The 25,693-nt window shown below is 41.8% G+C and overlaps 1 protein-coding gene across 2 annotated transcripts in view; it reads left to right on the plus strand.

Moving 5' to 3' along the window:
• NRXN3 (neurexin 3) overlaps positions 1–25,693 on the plus strand; it is a 972,437-nt gene that overhangs the window by 47,892 nt on the left and 898,852 nt on the right. For both annotated transcript variants that reach the window (XM_086893498.1, XM_086893497.1), the window contains one exon: positions 17,940–19,202. In XM_086893498.1, the coding sequence (XP_086749624.1) occupies positions 18,494–19,202 (709 nt within the window). In that variant the 5' untranslated portion in view covers positions 17,940–18,493. The remainder of the gene's footprint in view (positions 1–17,939; positions 19,203–25,693) is intronic.

Below are 25,693 nucleotides of genomic sequence, written 5' to 3' on the forward strand. Positions count from 1 at the left end.
AGTGCTGAGTCAATGCTTCAACCTGGTGATCTTGGAGGTCTTTTCCAACCTAAACAATTCTGTGGTTCCTAATTCTAGGAATTCATTATTTGTAATCTATTGTGTTTGCATACCACCTTTTAATGTGATAACAGTTTAAGAACCTAGAGTTTGGAAACTGAGAATTTCTGTTTCCATAATGCAAATAAACTCTGTTTTCCATGTGATGTGTTCAAGACACAATTAAGATAAAATCCATAGGAAAACATAAAATGTTACATCTATTTTTGAGGCTACATCATGGTTATGATAGGAACTGGATATTCATAATCTTTGAATTTTTGCATGATTAAATACTCAAGAAATAGATTTGCACTGTATATGGCGCAATTGTCAGAGAAAGGGTCTGCAAGGAAAATATCATTATTTATAGCATGCTGTGGTTGCATTTCTTGATACTGTGATTGTTTCCTTGTTTGAGTTTGAAACTTTGATGAATGAAGAGATCCCAGGACACTATGATATGAGTCTCACCCCTCAGCAAATGTTGCATATTGCCTCTTATCTGAAGAAGAAGAAGAGGGCTTTTTACACTAGAGGGTTTTCCATTTGAGTAGATAAAGGTATATAAAATGAACAGGTGGTTAGGAGCTGAAATAGATTAATTTGGACTAGAAATAAGGTGCCCATTTTTAACAACTATGATAATTAGGCCCTGAAAAAATGTTCTAGGAGTTGTTGCGAACTCTCCATTAATAGAAATCTTTAGGACAGGAGTGGAATTTTTTTTGCCCTGCTTCAAACAGAAATTAATTCAGAGAAGTTATCAAACTAGATGACCTCCAGGGATGGTCTTTGGCTTTGTAATTTGTGAATCCTCCGTAAGTCATATTCCAAACTTGGTTATACAAAAAAGGTGATCTTTGTGGTTGACAGACACAGGAAAGTGTTTCTTCCACATGGTTCTTGTATGACACTGGAATCACAAAAATTGTCTGTCTTACATTCTAGCTATAAAATGGATGTAGTGTATTTTACCTTATATGGGCACAGAGAATCGAGACACTTATGTGCAGGGAAGCTTGCGACCTATAGGGCTGTTTCCATCTGAGTCACACTGGGTGCTTTTCCTTAAATATTTGGGAGTAGGATTTGGAGACACTTGTCTCCAGTGTTGGATAGAAATGTATCATCTGCCAGATTGTGGTAGGGTGGAGGTAGACTGGGTCACTGCATCTTTTGATTGTCCGCATTTCTGGTGTGTGTCTGTGGAGCACAGTGAGAGGATGAACCTGGGTGACACAACTGCTCTTCACTTCTTACTTTAGCTGCAAAAGCCTCTGTTCAGTAATGTTAGGCTGGCTGCAAACAGAAATGCAAGGGAAAAAAAGAATCCCTCTAAGTGTGTTTTTCTAGGTGATTCAGGATCTTTAGCTGCCATGTCTTCATCAGTCCGTTGTATCTGGGGAGATAACGGAATCCAAAATTGGAATGGTGGTAATGCTGAAGATGCGAGGGCAATAAATAAGCCTGAAAGTTACAGAAAATTTTTCTGGCAAGTACTTGAGATCATCTTCACCCCTTCCCTGTCTCTGGGAAGGCAGCATAAACACTGGAAGTCACCATAGCCCCTTAAAATGTGTGCTCAGAATTCACGGTCATTGAGTCCTTTGACATGGGCACTGGAAAACTTCCACCTGAATATGGTAGGGCAGGACTAGTTTACATTTCTGCCCCATCACCACCATTTGGCTCTCTCTCACTCCCTTTCTTGTCTGCTGCATGTGTAAAGGAAGTTCTTAGTCCCTTCTGGCCCTGGAGTTGCCCAAGAGCTGCATACTACTACACAGCATGCTCAGCCTGACACCATGCACCATCAGCTTTTCAGGAGCTAATTGGATAAACTCTGCTCTAGAGCCCGTTGAACTTGCCTGTAACAGTGCTTAATTAAAGTGCACAAAGTTTGAAGAGATAGCAAGTTAAGGCTTAATGCAATAACGAAATGGCACTATTCCACCATCTGCTTCCTTCAAGACGTTAATTGCATCCACATATTTGTTTGTTTTAATTAGGAAAGAACCTAGATTAAAATGGAATGAGAAGGGGTAAGAGTAGAGGAAAGAAAGGCTGGAAAGAGAGGAATATGGGAGTGAGAAGGGAATGAAAGACTAAGGTTTGACTGTGCTGCTGAGTGCTGATCAGCAGCTGTGAAATAGCCGCCTAGGAATAAATATTTTGGCACTCGTGGGCACAGCTTGCACAAGCAACATGGTGTTGTGTCACTGAGAAACTCAGTCATAAAAGATGAAAGGAATAGGTGAAAAAAGGAATGTCCATGGAGCAGTCCGTGTTTTAACTAGTTCTTACCCACCTGTACAGAATCTTCCCTGATTGTTCACTGTGGCTGCAGAGCTTTGTTTTTTCAGTATTAAGTGCTAACCCACGTGGAAAGAAAGATAAATGGACTTCTCCCCTGTTTGCTGCTTTCCTCTTCCTTGAAGTACCATCCATCTGCATTAAACTCATCTTGGAAAGTCTTCAGTTTCTTATGAACAGCTTCAGATAAAAGCACTTTCTAATGACTGATAACCATGTCTGCTTGAAAATGTCAGAATTTTCTGAATGAATGACCGATAAAAGGAAACTTAACAAATAATTAAAAAACTCATTCCCCCATATTCCTAAGTAGGGGCATTGGCTGAAATTTTTCAGAGATAAGAGGTTAGAAAGTTTCAATTTGATTAATCTGACTCACCATTGTCTATTCTTACTCTATTTCTTTCTCTCCATGTCTGTTTTTTCTCCTTTCTTTTCCCCCTTTTTACCCTCTTGAGAGTGAAGTCTGATTTCCCAAGCAAGTATCAATGTAATTAAAGTCAAACACAGCTCTTAAAAAAAGGAAATCAACTAATTTATTTTCTGAGCCATTGGTATTTTGTCCAGATTTTGATAATGGAAAAGCATGAACCCAGGAGCATGAAATGGGGATATTGTAGTCACTGAAATAATAAAAATGTTTAATAACATGATCAGTAAAAATGCTTGTTTTACGGGAGACTATAGGCCTTGTGTTATTCTATTCTTGACATTCATTCCACATTCTCCTCTCTGACAGAGGCTGCAGCTTTGACATACCCAAATCTACTGTCATTTTCTTATATCCCACTTTGGATTTTTTCTAAAAATCTCTTTCAGTAGTGGAATGTAGTTCCATTGCCCTTTGGCAAGTTTAAGAAAGCCTGTGGTCAAAGACAAATATTTTATTCACTTATTCTCTTACCCAAAAATAGGAAAAAAAAAATCCTCAACCCCAAACCCTCACATGATTACCTTGAATAGATTGGTGAATGTTTTGATAACTGTGGGAAATGTGTACTCAAACAGTTATTATCCAGTGAGTATGGATAAATATTTTGTGATTGGGAGGTTTAGTACAAGGATGGGAGCATGGCTTTTCACCTGTGGATCTCTGGTCTCAGATCTTTAATTCTGTCATTACAATACAGTGTAATTGTTCACTTGAGGGAGGATAGGAGACTCACTGGATCAATTCTAATCACATTGCTTAGTGTTATGCACTTGAACACCTCCAAGATGTAAGCCATAAAAGGAGAGGAGAATCCAGGTTAGTAGGGACTTCTGCATAAACTGAGTGGTATGCTGGGGTACTTTGGTGTTTTTTGGTTTTTTTTGGACATCTCCTATTTTTAAATTAATTTGCTTTCTTTTTGCACTATAAACTCCATCAATATTGTGACTCGGTATGATACGGCTGCTTGGCTTCATGCAGTTCTGCTGATCCCACCTAGAAACATGGGAACATTCCCACCAAGAACAATGGGAAACATTCACCAGGCTCCAAGTGGTATCTATGTGAAGAGACATGGAAGGGCTGGGACTCCTCAGCTTGTGAGAAGAAGGCTGGGGCAGGCAGTGCTGTAAAAGCCACAGTGGTCTGGAGAAGGGGGATGTGGCTCTCCAGAAGAGGAGATGGATGGCTTGGCTAAAACTGTGAATGTGTCTTTAGGTGTTGAGAAGCGGGATGTAAAATGACAGAGCAGGAGGCAGACTTCCAGGTTGGCAGTGGGTAGAAGGAGATAGCACTGAAGCAAGATTCTAGTGAGGAGGAAAGGAAGAAGCACACACTAGTACCTCTTAATGAAAAGTTATTGCACTACAGACAGGCTGATTTCAATGTCCAGGGTCTTGTGTTGTGATTGTGAAAGTACTGAATGAGGATGTGCACTGGATGGAGTGGCTAAACCAGCGTCTAGCTGGTCCTAGGAAAAAGACCAGCTGTCCTCAACAGCAGAATTTCCTCAGCCTTGTGTTGCAGAGTCTGTTGGGGAAGAATGTCTAAAGAGGAAGATGTCCCTGTGGGATTCTTAGCTATTATGGGTGTGAAGATGAAGGGAAGTTTGTTCTTGGAATCAGTGGGTTGTCTTTTTATTTTTTTTTTTCCCAGCAATGATGCTTAAATCATTTTTTCTGACTTTATTTGCCATACCTACCTAAATAGCAAATATTCTACTGGACACTACCATTCCCTTCCTCCTCTGCTCAGTCATGCATTCCTGCCTCTATGGTATTGTTACCTCAGACTTTTATTTTCATCATCATGAAACAGCCTGCAGTCCTGTGGCTTAAAGTCAACTAGTTGTGTAGTGAATGGCAGGTGTAGATGGTACAGTTGCAATCTTAATCTCTCCCACTAGTCAGAAAAAGCTATTGGGAATAGATATTTTAGGAGATACACTTTGTATGCCTCTAATTCTGTTGCCCTGGACGAGCATTGTTTGCTATAGTGAAGCTGTAAAGGATTCTCTTGGGAGACATCTGACAGAAAGCTGAGAGTGAGCTGTAGTCCAAGACAGCAGACTGGCTCAGTGCTGCAGTGTAACTGTACACCTTTATTGACATGTATTTTTTAACAGGTGACTACTTCTAGCCTGTATTTGTGAGATAATCAGAAGACCCATGGACTCATCAGTTTTCCATATCCTCTTCCCTTTTAATTTAATTCTATAGGAAATCCTACATTAGGGATTCTGTAAAAACAGCTTACAGTGATGTATGTCTTCCCTTTCCTGTAAACTGTGGAGACACTTTTACTTTTTGCTGTAGTGTACATTGCACATGTTTGAAAACCAGCTGCTTTGAAAGCAGCTTTTCATTTTTTTAAATGATGTTAAAATAATTGAATCTAAAACCTCATAGTTTTTCATAACAGACTGTCGATTTCTCCCTTTATTTAGATCTTAATTAGACGCATAAAGGGACTTCTGTTAGATAAATATCTTTTTAACGTGCTTAATTTTTGACTTTTGAAAGCCCGAGAAAAGCGGAGAAAGCAAGTTGTACTAGTTGTACTTAGTGGATCTTTAGCGCTGAGCAATTCTGCATACAAACAGCATGCCTGGATTTGTCCTTCTCTTTCTCTGAGCCTTTCAGATAGTTTAGATGACCATTGGTCAAAAATGGAGTTAAATGTACCTATTTTTATCCCAGATGATTGACTGCCTGTTTCTGGAACCCCAGAGTCGAGTTCTCCCTTAGGGAGTTTTTTGGGGAAAAGAGGGGTTGCAGTTCTCCTGGCTGAGCAGTTCATAAACTGTGGGCCATGATTTCCATTTAAAACACAGAGCAGCCATTGTACAGATTCATTTGGTTTGTATTCAGATGGGGAAGGTGAGTGCCCCATTTTCCTGTGTGCTATCACAGGAGGGAGGTATCGTATGGCTGGGCAGGGCAGCCCCCAGGGAGGCGCAGACCATGTCAGCTCTCTGTGACTGAGCTGTTCTGCTCTGCCAAAGCTGTCTGCTGCAGGTGCAGTGAGAGGGCAGCTGCAGGTAGGTCAGCAGTTGAGGCAGATGAAGGCTTCTCCATTCCCCTACCATTGCCCTGTCTTTCTCCCAGCCTGCTGAATAAACCTGTGCCTCTTTGGGACTGAGACATCAGGAATAATGTAAGAAAATATGCTGTGTTTTATCGATAGGTCTTCTCTTGCTTAATTTGAGAGCAGACTGTTAATGTCATAAAAGAAGATAGATTGCTTTTCTGTTAGCTTTCCTTTTGAGAGGTTTGAGCATTTCACAATGACTAATTAAACTTTACCATGTGGCTGCTGTAGTCTTAGCTATATGCCCTGAAAGAGCACTTTGCCTAAGGCCAGAGAGGTCATGAGCCTCCTTATTTTGACTCTTGCATGTAGTCTGACTGCTAGAACATGAAGTTCATTGCATAAATCTTACTACTGAGCAGCAAAATATTGGCAGCCAAAAACTAGGTGCTATAGATAAAATGAGTTAAATTAATGTGTGATGAAGTTACATGGGGGAGAGGTTTGGCCTAGAATCTGGCAACTGGCAGGTTGCAGGAACCATCTGTTGCCTGTGGTATCAAGTAATCATTTTCATTAGTTACTTCTAAATCTCAGTTACTCAACGTAATTTGGAAGCAGAAGTTCTGCCAGGTTATTGCAAGCACTTCAGGTATCTTCCATGTAAGTGTCGATTAGAAAATCTTTTCTCCGTTTCTCCCAGATTTATTTTTGTACTCTTGACAGGTGTGGGGTGGGAGACTGGAGTGCTCAGTCTACCCTGGAATGAATTTTTTTTCTACCCCCATATTTTAGCTACATCCTAGGCAGAGTGTCTCCTTAGGTGTTGAGAGAAGTTGTTTTTCTGTCCTTGCTTGCCTTACCAGTGGACAGCAGAAAAAGCACTGAGAGGGTTTGTGGTGTTTAATTTAGAAACTGGGGCTAATCCTGCAGCATTTCTCTCACTAGCTTCCAGTTCGCCATCAGCTAACAGAAGCTCTGTGTGGAGCAAGGAGGTGAAAATTTGGGCTAAAAAGGAGAGAGACCCAACCACTGCCTCATCACTGATCTCTAGAGCTATGCAGAAGTTCCCAGACACATACTGAGCTGAGTGCATGGCTTGGTATAAAAGGGAAAAAGTGGGTGCTGTTAGCAAGAACTGCTCATAATGTTTTTGTCAAAATAATGGCTTTTCAGACTGTGAAAACAATGTTAGCAGAATGGATGTATTATTCAGAATGTTCAGAATTTTTTTTTTTTGTTGAGAGGGAGGGTAATACATTTAAAATTGATTTGAAATGAAAAGTTATGCAGTTGCTAGGAATGAAGCTATTTATATAGCAGTCTCAGTTTTCCCACTTCTATACTCCTTCCCTATTCTATACTTTTTTCCCAGAAGAAATAAAAATAAACTGCAAATAATGACTAGAAGTTACTATATCCAAAGCCAGGTAAATTAGAATGTTTCATTTTAAAATTAAAAATAGAAAATTCAATTAAAGCACCTCAATATAATAAATGTTATTTTCATTTTCACCAGTGGCTTTCATAACAAACAATTATCCTTTGTCAGCTGTATTGCTAACCATACAGAGATTCATATTAAGGGTGGCAAAGCAGAAAATACATCCCATGCAGCTATGGAATTCAGTATAGCGATATTCCCAGAGCCACTATTGCATCTGTAACCTCAGAGATTCTGGCTTGGGGAGTTGCAGGAATTCAAGTATTTTCCTTGCTCTTTCTTTTTTTCTTTGTCTTTTTATTATTTTTTTTTTCTTCTTTCTTTTTCTTTTCTTCTTTCCTATTTTTAAAGTCTGTGAATTTGAATCCTGGCTTGAGCAGGTTGAGTTGGGATTTTGAACTCGCAGCCCAGTCACTCAGAATGTCAATTGTCTTCCAGGGCACTGCACTGTGAGTCCCAAGGCTGTAAGCTCTTTCAAATACCATCTGACTTTTAAAGGAACATTTGCAGGAGAATATACATATATATATATATATAATACACACACACATATACATATATATATATATATTTAAATTTTTAATTTTTTAAAAGTCTTTCCAAATTTACCAAGTGTGATTGATTTATCAATATGTAGCAACTAATGATTAAATAAAGAGACAAGTCTTCTCCAGTGGCATTAAAATGGTCCATTAGAAAATTTCAAATACTTTCTAAAAGCGTTAATCTTCATAGTGCTGCTAGTTAGCTTTTTCTTTCCCTGAGCTCACTTGAAGTATTAAGCTGGCTGACAGACTTTGCTTCCTGGGTCTGTGACCCTGGTATGCTCTTGTGTTTGGGGCTTTAATATAGAGAGAAAATAGAAGAGTGCTGTGCAGTTCCCCTAGTGTATTTCTCAGGTGTTGAATGGTTATTCTCTGTTACACTATTTCCTAGTTTTTTAATCCAAGTTAATTTTAAAATAAAATGCAGCTGTGCTCTTCCACCTTACTGCAGTCATGCCTGAGTGCTTTTGAGTACCCAGGACCGTCCAGTCTCTGGACTTCTTATTTTAGCTCATGTCTGCTTCTCTGTCACTCTGTGTGTATGATGATTCCTCTTGTGCTTTGCTACATGCACGCATCCCCCATCTTTCTGGCATCTTGTCTTGCTTACTCCAGGAAATGTAATTTCCTTGTCATTAGGTGGTTCCACTGAAATAGGCCAATGCAACCTTTATATTTGAATTTTGCAAAAATCCTTTTGTTTTGCACATCTTAATGTTCGGTTCTACATTTCAGAGCAGGAAGTTTCTGGGGAAAAGACAACTTGAGGGAAAGCTTGTAGGGCAGAGCAGTGTGAAGCGCAGAAATACAGTCCAGGAAGGTGTAAATGAATTAAAAAACAAAAATGAAAACCCTGTTCCATGTGTAATTTATCTCACTTTCTGGCCTCATAGGACTCTTAGGCCTAAAATTCCCTGTTCAAGAGCTTTCCTTTCAAAACACATTGTGCCAAAAGCATTGTATTTCTGCTTTGAGCGTCCCTAGGTCCCTGGAGCCCAGGCAGCCTTTACAACAGTTTTAGTCCTTAGCTGTGAGGCTGTGCTGTGGCAGAGTGACAGGTGTGCTATTCCAGCCTTGCCTGCAGGCAGTCTGGGTTAGGTGGAGGATTGCTTGGTGCACACTGACAGATCACCATGTAGTGCTGCAGGCACAGGCCAGGCTGAAATGATTCCTTGCAAGTAGAGTGTGTTTAGTGTATTTCTTACCTGTCCCATAAATGCTGGTCAGTTTAGAAACAGACCCCTATAATGCAAAGTTGTAAGTAATTTTCTTGATGATCTGGGAAGTTTTCATTATCCTCAGCCATTTAAAGTGTTATCCTTTTCCAGCCAAGAGAGTGACACTTAAAGATTTTTACAACCAGTCTGTCTTGGCAAAGATTTCCACTTCCATTTCCCCAGCATGCTGGAACAGAGAAACCTATCTACGCATAGCTTCTCATGTTCACACAATTACCCTGAGGTAGAAGTGGGGAGAGGAATGGGGTGGAATGAATTTTGGCAGGAATTTGTGTATCAGAGGATGAAAACAACAGATAGCTGGAAGAATGCATTGATTTCCCATGGCAGGGGATTCCCAGCCTGCTGTTATGTATACACCCACGAAAAGCAACATGTTTCTGGAGCTAGTGGTAAGAGAGGAGTGTGGTTCAGGAAACAGAGACCTAATCTCACAGTGGCTGAGACTTGCAGAGCGCTTACCAGGGCGCCAGTGTCAGCTCCCTGTGATGGTCAGCATCAGTCACTGGGAGCTGGGTGAATGCAGATCACCCACACTTCAGTTCCAGAGTGTAACTGCATCCCCTGAAAGGCATTTGGAACCTTGGCTGTTTAAAGAGCTTAGACGCTGAGAGCATTGCCTGCACTCTGGACAGCTTCTCACACCTGTTTGCTACATTTAGGTGTTTGTGTTTGCTTTGTGGGAAGCTGAGTATAGATTTTTGCATGAGATTCCTAAGTTGCAATAAAACTTCAGAGAACTGAGTTCACTGATAGACAGTGCTAACATGTTACATAATGGGAAAATCCACTGTTGATTTCAAGATATCCATGGGCCTTTAATTTCCTTTCTAAGTGGATGGTACTTATTTTCCCATGAGCCAGCAGACTAAGGGAAAGATCTAAATTAATTACTGGCCATACTAATGACAGGGAAATCTGGCCAAGTGCAGTGCTATACCTGCTATGTTTTTAGTACAAAACCAAATTTGTTTGCTTCTGCCTCCTGTCTTTGTAGTATACTATCACAATATTTAAAAACATGTGAACTGCTCAGACTTACTGGAAATAGGTCCAGTTAAAGTGAGAATTGTCTGTGATCTGTAAGTGAAAGAAAAAGTGAATTAAAATTTTGTTCTTACTATAGTCTTTCTGATAGTTCTTTTCAGCTTTCCTTCTTCTGTTTTTTTTTTAAAGAAAGTTTTACACATCCGCTGGTATATAAAGGCATTTTAGTGCTTAGCTCAAGTACATAAAATCACAAATGTACATAAAATAATGTACATAATTTGTACATAAAATAATGTACAAATTATTAATGTGTACATGTGTAACGCCTCATAACTCTGCTCTTGACTATGTTGTGCTAGATTCTGTCAGACAGAAAAGAAAATGTTCTTGCTCCTGAAGAGCTTAAAATGCATGTGCAAAGAAGAGGCAGATGGGTAGACAGGCAGCTAGGAAGAGCAAGGTGGTTTTACTTAGTATGCTGGCCATGTTTTATTTTGTTGTTGATTTTGTGATTTGTACCTTTTTCTAAAATTAGGTAACTGAGAAAGCAGTGCACCAGTGACTTTTTTCCTCTTGCTTCAAAATCAGGAGTCCCCCCACACTCCAGTTGTGCCGCCCCTTTGAGGAGAATGTAATGCTAGCCTGTGTCTGTAGTATCAAATACATTTTTGGGGAAAAGTAAGCCCATTCTGCGCTGTTAGTCTTAGGAAAATCTTCTCAGAAGTAGCCTTATTTTCAGACATTAGTGATGTGCTCAAACTTTGGTTTTTGGTAATGATAACCACATTTTCAAGACTTGATTTTTATTAAAAAAAAAATGCAAGTACCATGTATGCATGTTTTAAAAGAAAATGGAAATTCTGTATACTTCTGGAAGAAGTATTGCCTTTATCAGCAGTGCCAGAACTGTGATACCACCAAGTTCCCTGCTATCATTCCCTGCTGAGACACTGACTGCATTTGTGTATTAGCATCTGGTAAAATAAACAATGCTACAGATCTGTCCAAGCTTTTTGATATCAGAAAGGAGAGGATACTCCATCTACAGAAGGAGTAAAATAAATGATAATGGTTCAGAGCTCTCCAACTGTTGAGCTTCAAAGTCTTTAGAAAAGCAGGTATTCTTTGTTCTCTATTAACGATGGTGGAATTGAGGCAAGGCCAGTGTTCCCAGTGCAGCTGCCATGGGAATTACAATAAAGGCTGTTGAGTTTTGCAGAAATCGCTCTCCTGGTTAGTACCAGCTCAGAGATGGGGGAGTCTGGTTTCTCCTGCGTGGCAGTACAGAGCAATAACTGCTCAGCTGCTGCCAACGCTTCCTTTTAGCTACTCCTTGTTAGTGGAGAGTTTGTGGTAATGGGAGTAATTAACACACTGGGAGTCATTTCTGTGTCCTGGAAGGGAACAGAAAGCCATCAGAGCAGCCCCAGACATGATTGCTCTGCAGGGTTATTTTCCCTCTCTCTTTCTTTCTTTTCCATTGTGCTTAGGTTTTGATTTTTCTTCTTTGTGTTAAGAAAGCTGGAGAGCTGAAATGGTCTGTAAATTGCATTCATGCTGAGCCCAGGCTAGATAGGCTAGTTAAAGGTCACTCTCATGGACTAGATGCCTCCTGCGTGGGGTGGTGAGAGTGTTTAAGAAGGGAGTCACGATGTCCCTTGTGGCTTTTTTAACCCTTCTTTTTCCAGGATAAATTTGTAGAGCTCTGGTTCTGAGTTAAGTTTGTTTAAATAGGCCCAGGAGGTAAAAACGTGAAGGGTGGTTATGATAAAATATGATTAAAAACTCTTTCAGCAGTCAGATGACTTTCCATCCTGGTATGTCTAAAGTGAGGCTGTGCTGGCATGGTCTTGTGCTGTTTATTGGACTAAGCACTTTATTGGTTTGCCCATATCCCTTCCGAGGCTCAACTGTCTTGCTAGTGCAGGTGAGTTCAGCTCTCCCTTGCATAGGTGCCTAGTTTGTGTATTACACAGTGTTTCCACAGAGTGTTACCACAGAGTAAGCTCCGTGGTTAGCCATATGATAAGCAGTTACTCTGATAATGATAAGTTAATGATAATATACTCTGATAATATCAGTTAATGATAAGCCATATGATAAGTGTGATAAGCAGTCATTCTTGCCTTCCCCAGGGAAGAACTTGGAAAGGGGAGAAGGGCAGTGGGCTTAAACTGCAAATCACATGCCCAAGTGCCAGGAAACCAACCAACCAACCAACCACCTACCTACAGGTTACAATTGATGGTGAATGCATGTGCATGTGTACATACTAATCCACTACAAGGCAGCAAAGATAAATTAGTTTAGCTTTATAGTCTATTTTTTTCTTACTTTAAGAGGACATTCTTGAATTGCAACCCCATTCCCCATTTTCTTGCTTTTTGCTTGATACAGTTCATTTGCAACTGTCTCCCAGGGAGCTCAATGCTGAATTTAGATAAGAATTAAAATATCAATATTTTCAAGAATGGAAATTCTTGAAATTCCATATCAATTTTCAAGAATGGAAAAGTTAAGCCTGCAAGATATATCAGTAGTGCAAAGAATCAAAGAACATAGAAGAACACATCTATTTGGGCTTGGAGTGGGGCAAGGGCATGTGTGGTTTCACAGTGATGTGAGAGACCGGCATGAATCCTGTATCCCTGGAAACCATGCAGAAGAGGTCAACAGGTGGGCTCCGTGTCACCCGCAGTCCCTAATTTTAAGATGCTGGTCTTCATACGGACATGTCTCTACATCCAGGATAAAGCCTGAAATGTCACTGCTTCTCTCTTTACAGGCAGCAAGACAGTGATGTAAATGCTGCCTCCCATGAAGGTCTGCCAATTTCAGCAGAACCTAGGTGTGTTCAGCTCTTTGTAAAGCAAAGCCCCCATTTTTGACCTCACTTCCAGTCTCTTCACTAAGCAGAGCTCATCTTGCGTTACCTGTGACCCCTCTGATCTGTGTAGTGCTGCTGAAATCTCCCTTGGTAAGAGAATCATAGAACTGAATGAAGATAGAAGCTCTCTGTCTCTATCTTCATCCTAGTTCTTTCAGCTCAGCTTCCCTGGCACCACCCCAGAGTCCCCTCCAGCCCAGCAAGGGTGAGACAGTGTCCAGATTTATTACTGAGATGCAAATGCTGCTAGAGGAATTAAAAACTAAATTAGCCCCTGTGGTTTTCTCTAGTCTCATGAATTTCAAACCCTCCATGTCCCCTCTCAGTTCTCTGTAAACATCTCTCCATGCATCCTTGCTGAAGATGTTGTGTGATGGGAGGATTTCTGTGTTCCTTTTAATCTGTAGTGACTGTAGCAACTCACAATTTTCACATCTGCATTTTTTATTGGAAGGGTAGGGTTTTTTTTTGTTTTTTGGGTTTTTTTTGTTATGCTTTGACCCTTTGTCTTTAGCCACAATTCAGCTGGGGATAGATCAGGCAGAAAGATTTCAAAGCATTAGCCAAAAGGAGCCCACTGTTCAGAACTGGATGAGTGAATAAATACTATGAATTCTCCATTCCTCTCTGCTAGCAAGCTTGACTTTTAATATCAATTATTGAGGGTAAATTTTACTGTATCGTTTTGAGCAGCTTATGTCATAGAGCTGTAATGATTTGATTGCTGTGCTTTGCACCAATTGAGGGAAGACACATGGATGCAGAGCCAAATCCTGTTTACTCCTTCTTAAAACTGCTGCTTCATTAGGGCTTGAGGAATAAAGAAAACAATTGAATTTTTCTTGTTTTCGAATGAAGGAAAGGTCAAAAGTGAGTTCACATGGGGTATGAAATACATGGATCTTAGGTGACCAATGTATATTTTTCCTTCTGCACAAACTGTGCCATAGTGAGTGGTTCTGTTTGTGGAAGAGGACGTCAGACTGGGTGGTCTGTAAATCTTCCCCATCAGTGTGGCACTGGGATTTTGTCCAGCATCCTGAAGTGGAATAACAGGACTTAGCCAGGCTTGCGCTGGGCTGCTGAGGCAGGGGTTTGCAAGGGAAGCCAGCCTGTCTTTGAATTCATCCAACAATGTGCTTCTTTCTGCTGAAAATTGCACTTTCAAATACAAGTAAGTCTATCCCCAAGCAATTAGCAGCCAGAGAGAGAGGTAGCGGAGGAGGGAGGACAGGGAGTGACAAAGCCATCTCCTGTAATCTTTCTGTGCAGTTGGGTAAATAAGCTGCAGAGCAACAGCTTCTCACCCCCTTTCCTATGCAGGTGTGTTTCAAGACGTTTGCAAAAATATTAACCCTGCATACAGAGTGTGCCAGTCAGTAATTATGCAAATTAGTTGGCAATTAGATAATGTCACTCACACTCTGCATACAGCTGATAAGTGGTTGAGAGCCACTTCAAAGCAAGGGCGAGAGCCCCTCGGTGGGCTGCTGAGCAGATGGCTCTGACCTGGCATGAACAGGCTGCTGTCGAGTTGGGGAAAGCCTGCGGCGGATAGGCAGCGCTCGCCTTTGGCACTGAGGCCCCTTCCCAGGCTGGGGAACTTGTGCAGCTCTGTCAGCCCTGAGAGTGGGATGTTTCAATAGTGCAAGTGGGTGTGTTTCCTGCAGTGGGTTTGGCTGTGCGAGATGCTGAGCCGTCTGTTCAGTGTGCAGGTTCCTCGCTGCTGCAGCTCTCAGGTGGGCCAGGGAGGCGGTGCAAGCTGTTGGAAGTGCAGCAGAGGTAACTTGCTTGCTGCTGCCCATCATGAAATCCCTTTTCATGCAAGACGTGGTCATGCCATGACAGTGAGATTTCTCAGAGATAAAATACGTAAAACAATACTCTGGGATTCTGTAGCTTTTGTCCCAAACGCTCATGTATTGCTATGGTAGCAGCGTGCTGTATGAGGCTGCTAGGGTAGTATTTATGCTAAAAATAAAATGGTAAGAGCAGAAAATTATTCATTCTCAGCGTGTCTTGAAGAATCATTGTGGGCATGGGTGAGGCACAGGGTTGGTGTGTCAGGATTTACTCTCTCAAGGTTGGGATTCAAATTGTGCCTCCTTCTGTAAAGGGCACTGGGTCTTCTGAGCTCTTTTGAAGACCCTGCTAGTGCAGTAAGGTTTACTCTCCGAGACTTAACTGTGTGAGACGTGAAGCTGGAGTAATGGGAAGCACCGTGAGTCAGGACTGACGTGTGCTGACAGAGCTCTGGGGGAGTCACAGATGGCCCTAGCCTGCTGGTGGCTGGGTGTGGGCAGCCTTCCCAAAATCTGAGCTGCAGTGTCTAAAAGGCAGTGAAGCACCCAGCAATGACACCTATATTTCATGGTTTTTGCACAGTCTTCCTCTTCTGAAACAGAGCTGGCATTGTCTTCTTTCAAAACAGCTAGAAAGGGATTACCTTGGCTTCTCTCAATCAAAACAGAAAGAAGAATTGCCTCGGCTTCCCTCAGTCAAAACTGCTGTTCTTGTTTAACCATTTCTGTCTGGTTTCCCTTGTTGACTATGCCTTTTGTCCTGGCCTCATGAACTTGTGTCATTACAGAAATTTGCACTACAGAGGTATCCTACTGCCATTGTTGTACCTTTGAAATATTCCAAGGATTGAAGTGACCCACAGAGGCTGGGATTTGTCTGTGTAAAACAGGGTATCAGCATCCTGGGATTGGGAGAGATTGATAGGCTTTTCTAACAGGAGTTTGAACTGTGTGTGGACATAGGCATCTCATCTGTGGTTATCTGTAGTGTTCCCATCTGTTGCTGTGATTTGCAGCATTTTTCACTGCTTATCAAAGTGTTGTTCTTCTAAAACAGGGATAGAAGAGTATAAGACTGAGGGCTGCTTTTGATGCAGATGGTGCAATCTACCCTGCCCAGGGGAATTAAAAGCTGGGATGAGAGCCCTGGTGCACTGGGGTCTCTGGATGGTTGCTACCATGATGGGTTTTTCACTCTTCTCAGCTCAGGCTGAGCACAGAGCTGTCTGATGGAGTGGTGAATTTTGCCATGGTGGTAGTAAATGGTCCAGGAAGCTGTGAGCTGCTAGAAGCGCCTCACTGGCTAATTTACACACATGATGATGTTCCTATTTCCATCTCATCAGTAATTCCAGGCTTGGGTCATCACTTTCTCTCTTACCTTTCTCTCACTCTATTCTTCTCCATAAATCATGGGCTATTTTAGTGGATCCACTAGGGAGCAGAGAGAAGAAAAATAAATGGACAAGAACCACATAATTTTTTTTGCAGTTAATTTTTCAGGACCCCCCCAAAACCTCCATGAACTTGGGCAACATTGTGATTATTGGGAAGACAAATTAATTGAACAATTGGATTCTTCATTTAATTCTTTGTTCATTTTACACCTCTCCTAACACCTCGTTTTTCCACCTTCCATTTTCCTCAGCCAAGCTGTTAACAATTAAAAGGAATTATCTTCCCTCTGCTTTTGACTTGATTTTATTTGTGTTTATAGCAGTTTAGCTAACGTGCTCCACTCAGGCAGCTGCAGGGAACAGGCCTGGTTTCCACTGGGCACTGAAAGCTCACATTTCTCTCCAACTTGTGGGTTTTGTTTTAATTGATCCCTTTTGTTTTCTAAGTGACTTGTTTTTTGTGCTGGCTAAATTTGTCAGACTGACAGCTCTGGGGACTTATGGCTTCTGCAGGTCCCTGAGGCAGGTGAGGATGTGACTGGGGGAACTCAGCCCTCTGTTTCCTAGTGATTTTTCTCCAGCTCAACCTCTGTCCCTACTAAACAGAAACTTTCCAGCACTGCCCACTTCTGCAGTGTCTGTGTGCCTTCTCCTTCAGAGCAAGATGGGTGATGAGGTTGAAAGGCATCTGCTGTGAACAGCTCTCACAGTCCACAGCACAAAACACTTTTCCCAAGCAAATACAGCCTCACAATATTTGTGTTCCAGTTTGTGGAAGCTGTGTTCATGCTGACTTCTGTGAGGCTGAAGGCTTTGATTCTCATCACCTCCTTTCCTGCTTTGTATCAATGCTACTGTTAGGCATTCCCAGAGCTGTTCTGTGTCCAGCCCATTTTTGTGAACAAACACCCGCGTTAATAGAAAACTTACTTTCTTCTTGGTTAGAATTTTCAAAGAAAGAGCCTAGCTTTGTGCTGCCTTTACTTGTCACTTAAAACATCCTCCTACACCAGACATACAGTCACCCACATGCAAGTATGCAGAAGTGAGTTAAATCCCAGTGTTAACAGATGTAACTCACTGAAGGCAGTTAGAATTCTTTGCTCTTAATTGGAGGTGAGTCTGGCCTTTTTGCCAAACCACTAGACCAGGGTAGGTGGTCAAGTGCTTAGACAGTTCTTAGCATCTAAGTTACAAGTTTGCCATCATCTAAGCTGCAGGTTGCCGTATGTAATTTGCATAGCACATGTTTCCTGGTTGCAGAGGTCTGTGGTAGAGTCAAGCACATGTATGCAAGACATGTGAAGTAAAGGAAGCTGTTGTGTGACAAGCTGACAGCAGGGTTGTCTTCTCTAATGCTTCCTTGGTGTGCTAGGAAGCATAATTTAAGCAACGAAATAGGAAGTTTGGATAATGGCATGTCTTGCCCTTACCAGATTTTAAACTCTAAGTAACTCTGGTCTTTGCCCTAAGCATTTTCATGGAGCAGTAATTGTTACTGGGAAAGTTCCAGCACAATTTCTCAGTAAAGTCAATGAGATTGCATCCATCAAAGGAGTAAAATAATTTGGTGTATTGCTCATCGTTCTTATGTATGCAGATGTCTTGGTGAGTTCTCTATTTTGGCCTCTTAGTTTTGAGGACATAGATGTCCTTGCTGCCTTTGAGACCTGGACAGCCAATTGCAAACATGAAGTATCCAGAGTATCAAGAAATGTAAACGAGTTATTGGACAAGATGTTAGTAAGCTTCATAGTAAAGACATGGTGAGTAGTAAGATTAACATTTTCTCTTTCTTTTTTTCTCTTGACCTCACAGGTCCTGCAAGCTCCGTGGGTGCCAAGCAGTGAATTATGGGCTGGGTATCCACCAGTGCATCATGAAGATTGACTTTATTTTTGCCCTCTTGAAGATTACGTGCTTTATGAATTCACTCTCTCTTCTATCTCACTGCCATCTCCGTCAACATCACTTCTAGAAAACAAGAATTTTAGGCTTGGGCTTTGGCTCTCCCTTTCCTTCCTCCTGGAACACCAGTGTCACCTTTGTGTTCTACCAAAACAAATCACTGTAGGTTATTTTGCCCTTCAGAGAAGTACACCATCTGGAGAAGTCACTTCATGTACCCTGTAGTTCAGAGATAAAAGCCTCTGGTTCCTAAAGGATAATTGAGATCTTTCCTAGGGAGGAGACACTTCCTCTTGGTCACTTGTGCACTTGCAATCTCACTTTCCACTTACTCTCCTGCTCTCTGTCACTCTCTCTGCTCTTCTCTTCCTTTTGGATTTAACATTTGTTGGTGACTGTTGGGGTTCTCCTCCCAGTAGTGTGGCTTCTTTTTTTCTCCTAGGGAAGAGCAGATTCTTGAAACAATGGGTTTCACTCTGCATTCTGTCTACTTCACCTTGAAGGTGAGTTTGCTGCTGGGCTCCTTGCTGGGTCTCTGTTTGGGTCTGGAGTTCATGGGCATCCCGAACCAGTGGGCCCGCTACCTCCGCTGGGATGCCAGCACTAGGAGCGAACTCAGCTTCCAGTTCAAGACCAATGTCTCTGCTGGGCTGCTTCTCTATTTTGATGATGGTGGTGTCTGTGACTTCCTCTGTCTGTCCCTGGTTGATGGGCGCATCCAGCTGCAGTTCAGTGTGGACTGTGCAGAGACAACAGTTATCACAGACAAGCAGGTAAACGACAGCAACTGGCACTTCCTGATGGTGAGCCGCAATCACCTTCGGACGGTGCTAGTGCTGGATGGTGAAGCCAAGCCAGGCGAGGTGCGTCCACAACGCCAGTACATGAATATCGTCAGTGACCTTTTTATTGGTGGAGTCCCACTGGACATTCGTCCTGCTGCCTTGACTCTTGATGGTGTTCTGAGTGAGCCTCCATTTCAAGGATTTATCCTGGATCTGAAATACGGCAATTCTGAGCCGCAGCTCTTGGGCAGTCAAGGGGTCCGACTGGAAATGGAAGGACTTTGCTCAGAAAACCCCTGTGAAAATGGTGGCACTTGCTTCCTTCTGGATGGCGAGCCACACTGTGACTGCTCAGCCACTGGATATGCTGGCAAACTATGCTCTGAAGGTAAGAGAATACTTCTGTGCTTCTCACTGACCTTTACACAATCCAAAGAGTTAATTTTTTGTTTAGCAGAGCTATGACAGAGTTCTTATTCCTGCTGATGGTTATCTGAGGAAATCAAGTTCCACCATTCTTTTTCCAAATGGAAGTAATGAAATGGGAGTAGGTAGAGAGTGAGCAACAAGTGTCTTTCTCAAAGAATGCTGCACTTGTAGCATGGGCAGATTTTTGTCATCATCATTAATTTCATCAGCAACTTCTTAATAAAGAGAGAACATAAATTTGTAAATAAAATTAAGAAGTAGTTAGGTTAGTGTTGGTAAAAGCAATGGCTGGCTTTTTCAGTAGTCCCTGAAAACTGAGTGAAGTGTCAGCAAACAGGAGCCATATATATATATATATATATATATACACATCACATAACTGATTGACAGGGCATTGTATACTTATTTGCTGTTAGCTGTTGCTAGCCTGTGGAAGCCCCATGCTTCCCTTCAATTGCTTGCATACTAATCACTGAATGGCACCTTGATTGTTTTAGCATCCGTGATTAAATTGCTTAAACTGCTTTTAAAATTGATCTTACTTAGTGTTGCAAAGGGAAGAGGGATTGTTTGGTACTCTCTTTTTGATTTTGAGTTTAAAAGTTCTGAGTTATGCAAACCACATGATGAAGTGTATTTCAGATTTTTCCTTTGGTCTTTAGTAATGTGATTGTAATTAACTCTGTAGGTGTGGGAGGCTTAAGTGTCAACTGAAAATCCCTGTGTGAATTTAAAATTTCTCATCACGTTATTTATGACATTTGGCTTTAAACACCACAGTTTGAGCTTAAATCAAAGATGAAACCTGGACAACAAGTGTTCAAACTCAAGGGAAAAAAACTCAACCTGAAATTTTGTCAAAGTGGAAATATTTACAATAATGTATTTTCACATTTGTTCACTTCTTTTGGCAGTGAACGTATATTAACCAGAGTTCAGTCTGTACAATGTGAGAAGTGGTGAAAACAGTCCTTATACTCTTGATATCTAAGTGAAAAGCCCTACAGCTCTACGTTTACAGTCTGCATTTAGATGGCGAAGCAAACATGTTTTTATAGGAAGGGAAGGTTTGGAAAATAAACATAGCCTTCATATGTGCATTTTAAGGTGATTTTCATCATAACAGAAAATTTAGCTTTTTATCCAAATAACACTGTAACAGTGTGTTATTAACGCTAACAGTGTGTTAGCGTTAAACGGGAGGTGTGAGCCTGTGAAGTGTTGAACACCAGAGTTCTTCCTGCTTTGCTCCAGCCTGATTAGCCCAAACCATTAATGAGCCAGAACAATTTTCTGTGCTTGGGCCATGAGTTATGGGGGGCTGGACAGACTCCTGGGTGTGACCAGTTCAGGAGCTGGGCCACTGGCCTGGTCCTCATACGCTTACAGGACAAACACACCTCAGGTCTAAATGCCAGCTGTGGTGATCGAAGATTGCAAGAGCCACACAGGCATGTGGACCCTGAAACATAAAGATATAAGGCTCTGTCTGCTGCTGGGCTGATGGATCCAGACTCCTCCGGGAGCTGCTCAAGACATCAACAGTGTATGATTTTCAGTGAACCTCTTGAAAGACTACTGTAAGTGAGCAGGAATTCCATGTACCTGTGGGGCAATTGTAAGAACTCTAACCAGGGCTCAGGGGGTGGACTTCCTTCATTTCCTGGGTGGGTGGAACAATCTGAAATACACCTTTTAATGAATCCAGGGATATTTTTGTTGTAGACACCATGGATAAAGCAGCGCTATTGTTACTGTTTCAAGCCGTGAGTCACCATTGCTGTTTGTTTCTTATAGTGATTCATCAGTTTCCAGCCCAACCTGCTGTTTTGGGTGAGCAAAGAAGTTTGTCACAATGTGCCTTCTTAAGCAAACACTTTTAACTCACTGTTATCTGGGGTCTTTTCACTCTCAGAGAAGGTGCTGTGTGGAGAACTTTTCCGGTGGATGAAATGTAGAGATTTTCACAGTCATTACCTAGTTTGATTCTTCTTGTTTTGTCATATATTACTAAATGGTGTATATTTGGTTTATGTTAGAATTTTATAACCAGCCTGTTTTCTGCCTCCTTTATGCTGTAGCAATGGTGATTTCTGCGTGTTAAATGCTGTCACTTAAAAAAATGTTACAGTGTCTGTACAGATGAATGGGAAAACCAAAAGAAAAGGTTGTTTAGTAAGTGGAAACAAGCAGACAAAGAAAAGTGGCAAGAATAAAAGCAGGAACCAAATTAAGTATAGCTACCTTTTTGTCCGACTTTGAAAAGCATAAGATGTTGTCTTTCAATTCTGCGAGTGTGGCAGAACATCCACTGATAAACAGTAGGATGTGGCAGGAACAGCAGAACTGGTTACATCCTCTTCCTGCCTGTGGCTTGATTGGCCATTGAACAACTTGTATTTTCTCTGTTTGCTTTTTTCCCCTAAGAGACTGAGATGTTTGTTGTCAGAACTGTTCCCTTTTGTTTTGTATCTTTATCATGTCTCTGGATCTATGCAGAAGTAACATGGTTATTTTATTCCCAGTCCCACTTTTGAAAAAGATTGGCCTCTCGACTGGATATCAACAACTCCCTTTTTGTGGGGGGAACCTTCACTCCATTACAGTATTTACTAGTCTGTAGTCTATGTGCATATTTTCATTTCATCGCCAGAGTTGGCTCTTTTACTGGGAACTGATGGGATCCAATCAATAACAAGTTCTGTTTGAACAGCTAAATGTAATATGTACCTTTTTAATAATGAGTTCTCTTGACAGTGTCCAGGCTATTACTTGGCTATTGACTGATTCCTATGTCTGCAGATGGTAAAACCATAGCAAACTCATTTATTTTGTGGCCAGAGACAGAAGAAGTAAATAGAGAGTGGAACCTGCTGATTCTGTGCTGTGATGGAATGGAGATCCATTTACAGTATTATAGGCTACTGTAACTTCAAATGCAGTTCCAGTTATGATGAATGTCAACAAAGAACAACCATTCCATACTGAGATGAAACTGTGAATACTGTATAGAATGTACCCCCAATATGCAAAAAAAAATTTTGGCCCTTCATGTGCACTCAGAGCTAGTAGGATTGTGTACATTGTGGCAGTCACATGCCCAGGTGGTAGCTGAGCAGGTACAGTTTCTGTGCCTGAGTTTATTCAGTGGGAGTGGAAATACGTGCACTTTGGAAGGTTTAGCTGTTTTAAATAAAATGTGAGACTGTTATTATTGCAGTTGGAGTAAACTGGTTCACTGAATCTGACAGCTCTGTAAGGTACAAAGGATGGCTGACTTGAGTAGCTATTAGTTTGTATGTTTCTGGGCAATGGTGGCATTAGACATGAAAGCTGAACTCAGAGACATCTTCCCCTCTAATAAACCTCATCAGTCTCTCTGGAATCAGACTGCTGCCAAGAGAATGAGGTTCCTTTGGAATTTGATCATCACGGATACATTCATGTTTCTGGGAAAAAAAGCCCAAGAAAACCTTCCCCTTGCAAATTTTGCAGGCTGAGCTGCTGTGGAAGCCTGTTGGGGTTGTATCTGCTCATTCAGGATCACGATGACAGTCTGCAAGAAATTTTCTCTTTCTCTGACACTGCTGTGTAGACAGTGAGCTCACAAATGTGGACAGTGTGAATGCAGCACTGTTTGTACAACCATATTTTGGCCTAAACCCTTACCCTTCTTCCAAGACTCCTGGATTTTCTGAGGAAAGGTGAACAGAAGATGTGCTTAGAAATGACATTAACTCTGCTTGTAGTTGCAGAACCAAGGCATTGATCACCATCTTCACAAAGCACCATGCTGAAGCCTTTGTGTTGCCTGCAGGGGCTGTTTCTAAACGAAGGCTGAATACGGGCTTGATTGCACCTCTTCCCTTGATTACAGAGCAAGATTTCCTGGGGATGCTGCCTGCTGAATGACAGAGGAGCCCATTGCTCTGTAATTATCACACTTCTAACTTCATCGGGAACAGATTTTTCTATAGCCCCTCAGCTTCGTTTAAAGTGACAAGTTACTGTGGGATTTAGCCTCTTCCTGCCTCTTTGGAGCAGCTCAGCCTTGGCTGTATCTGAAGGCACTGCCCAGCCTCACTTGCAGTCACCCTATCTCCCTGCAGCCACCCCAGTCTTCCGAACACTAAGGGATAATTTGGCACTTTGCCATGAGCCTGATGCTTGCACTTAAACTGCATATACATTTACATACATTTTGTAATCAGAAACAAATGAACATGACCATAATATTTGCTTCCACTTGCATATTCCTTGATAGATGAATGTAAATTGGTTGTTGAATTCACCAGCAATAAACACTTGCAGACCCTCCATTTGGTCTTGTGCTTTGGTCTTCTAGAGGACAGCAGGCATTCTGGAACACGCTTTGGATGGGCCCAGATCTTCAAAAAAGTGCAAAATTTAGAATTGATCATTTCCAAAGTCTGTGGAGTAAATATTGCAAGGGTCAAATCTGCTGTTTTATGTCACTTCTTATGTCACAGCACTGGCCATTGGGCAGAAATCTGGTAAGAACTCTGCCCATGACTTCATTTTGCAGGATTTCAGTTTCCCCCATCTCTTTTGCTTGCTCATTCTTCCTGGTTTTAAGTTCCTTTGGTTGTATTTAAAGTTATAGTCTTTTTTCAAGTCTGGTTGCAGTTTTTTTGATTCATTGCCAGATGAGCACCAGAGAAAGATGATGTTTTCAGGTATTAATGTTTACAATTAATGTTTATAGAGTGCTTTGAAACTTCGAAGTGGAGTTTAAGCAGCATTTGTTATTCTTAATGATAAATATTAAAACTGAGCAGGAGCCACAGGATTTGAATTTTGATCCTACGTACCCTTTCACAGAAGATGCCAAGGACCCCCCTCACTGAGTGTGGACTAAGCAACTCCAGAGCTAGCTGGGTTTGTTTTGTAGACTCCCCTGCTTTAGAAGCAGGGGAGCTGCAGGGAGATTGCAGGACCCTGTATGGCGAGTGTCATTGATTCAAACAGTCTGGCTGCAATATATGCTGACAGATACATTCTTACAGTTTCCCTCTCATGTATTATAGATGACCATGGGACTACAATCCTTTTCTGACCTGGATTGCAGGTCAGCTGCAGACCTTGGGCAAAGGAGATGTTAAACCTCTTAGGCAAAGCTTGGACATCTCTTCTGATAAAGTGAAGTAGGTGGTGGTTGGATACAAAGGAGATTGCTATTTTTGGTGTAAGGTGGAACTGGTGAAGAGTGACAATAATTTGTGGGCCAGGAGAAGATGGAACTCAGGGGAAAAAAGCCCTCAGGATGAAAATGTTCTTTTATACAATGTTACGGAAGAGTAAACCATAGCTCACACAGACTGTTTACAATAGCTGCTCCATATTGGTTTCACCTGCCTGATAGAGTAGGAGTTCTTGGCCCTTGCAAAGAGAATGGGATGACCAAGCTTATGGAGGACTAAATCTAGATGGAGTTTGAATACCAGCACTCTCTGTGAGCCCATAGACCAACCTGCTGGCTACTGCTTGGTCCCAAAGTGTGCACAGCCTGCATCTAAACTGGAATTTTTGGGCATTACTAAATAAAGATTGGAATGGAAGTAACATTATATGAAAGTGAGCAAAGTGAGAAATTACTCTTTACAACTTACGGATTTCCAACTTGATTTCTGAAGAAAGGTTTATTTTCCTTTGGTTTTGCCATAAGAAATTAAAGGCAGGGGGAAGAGCTGATTTATTATTACTGTAGAGGCTTCTGCTGAGCTAGGCAGCTTGTCATGGAGGTCAATCAGCAGTAAACATAGCCCCAAGCAAGACAACACATGCTGTAGCTGTTGCTTTCATCCTTATTCTGGTACGGAGGTGAGCAGGGCATTTGCCACAAAGTAATTTTTGTTATGGTTTGGTGAAAACTGGAGAGCAATAATCCTCCCAGATACCTTGAGGATGCTGGAAATGGTGCCACAAAGCTCCAGGGAGAGAATCGGAGGAGGAGCACACGTGTCCACTGAACTCTGTCACTACTGAAAGAAGAGCCTCTGCACATCAACGTCAGCACTGAGTGTTCCCTGGTGCAGGAGAAGGTGGTAATCCATGTGATGAAATGGTAGAATGGCCACCTGTCCTTGGCTAACTTCAAATTTCACTCTACCTCTTTGTTTCTTTGCTGACCAACTTTGAACTTGATGGACAGAAAAGCTTTCTTCTCTTCCTATAGAAAGCAAGGCAACTGCCACGTTATTACTGTCTAGGGACAGCAGTGTGACTTGTGGTGTATGTGTGTGTCTCTCCCACAATCCTTCATTGCAGACAGATTCACTGCCATTGTAAACCCACCCTGCAGAGCAAAGCAGTCGCCCTTCTTCCATCTGTAAACAGGTCCAGGAGCTGACAACTGGGTTAAACAGCCCAAGGGCTGAGAGAAGTCGATGGGGGGCGGGGGGTGGGGGGCAGGGAGGAAGGACTGTGGAT

Source organism: Cyanistes caeruleus, chromosome 6 (assembly GCF_971803275.1).
Source record: "Cyanistes caeruleus chromosome 6, bCyaCae1.hap1.1, whole genome shotgun sequence".
Lineage (NCBI taxonomy): Eukaryota > Metazoa > Chordata > Aves > Passeriformes > Paridae > Cyanistes > Cyanistes caeruleus.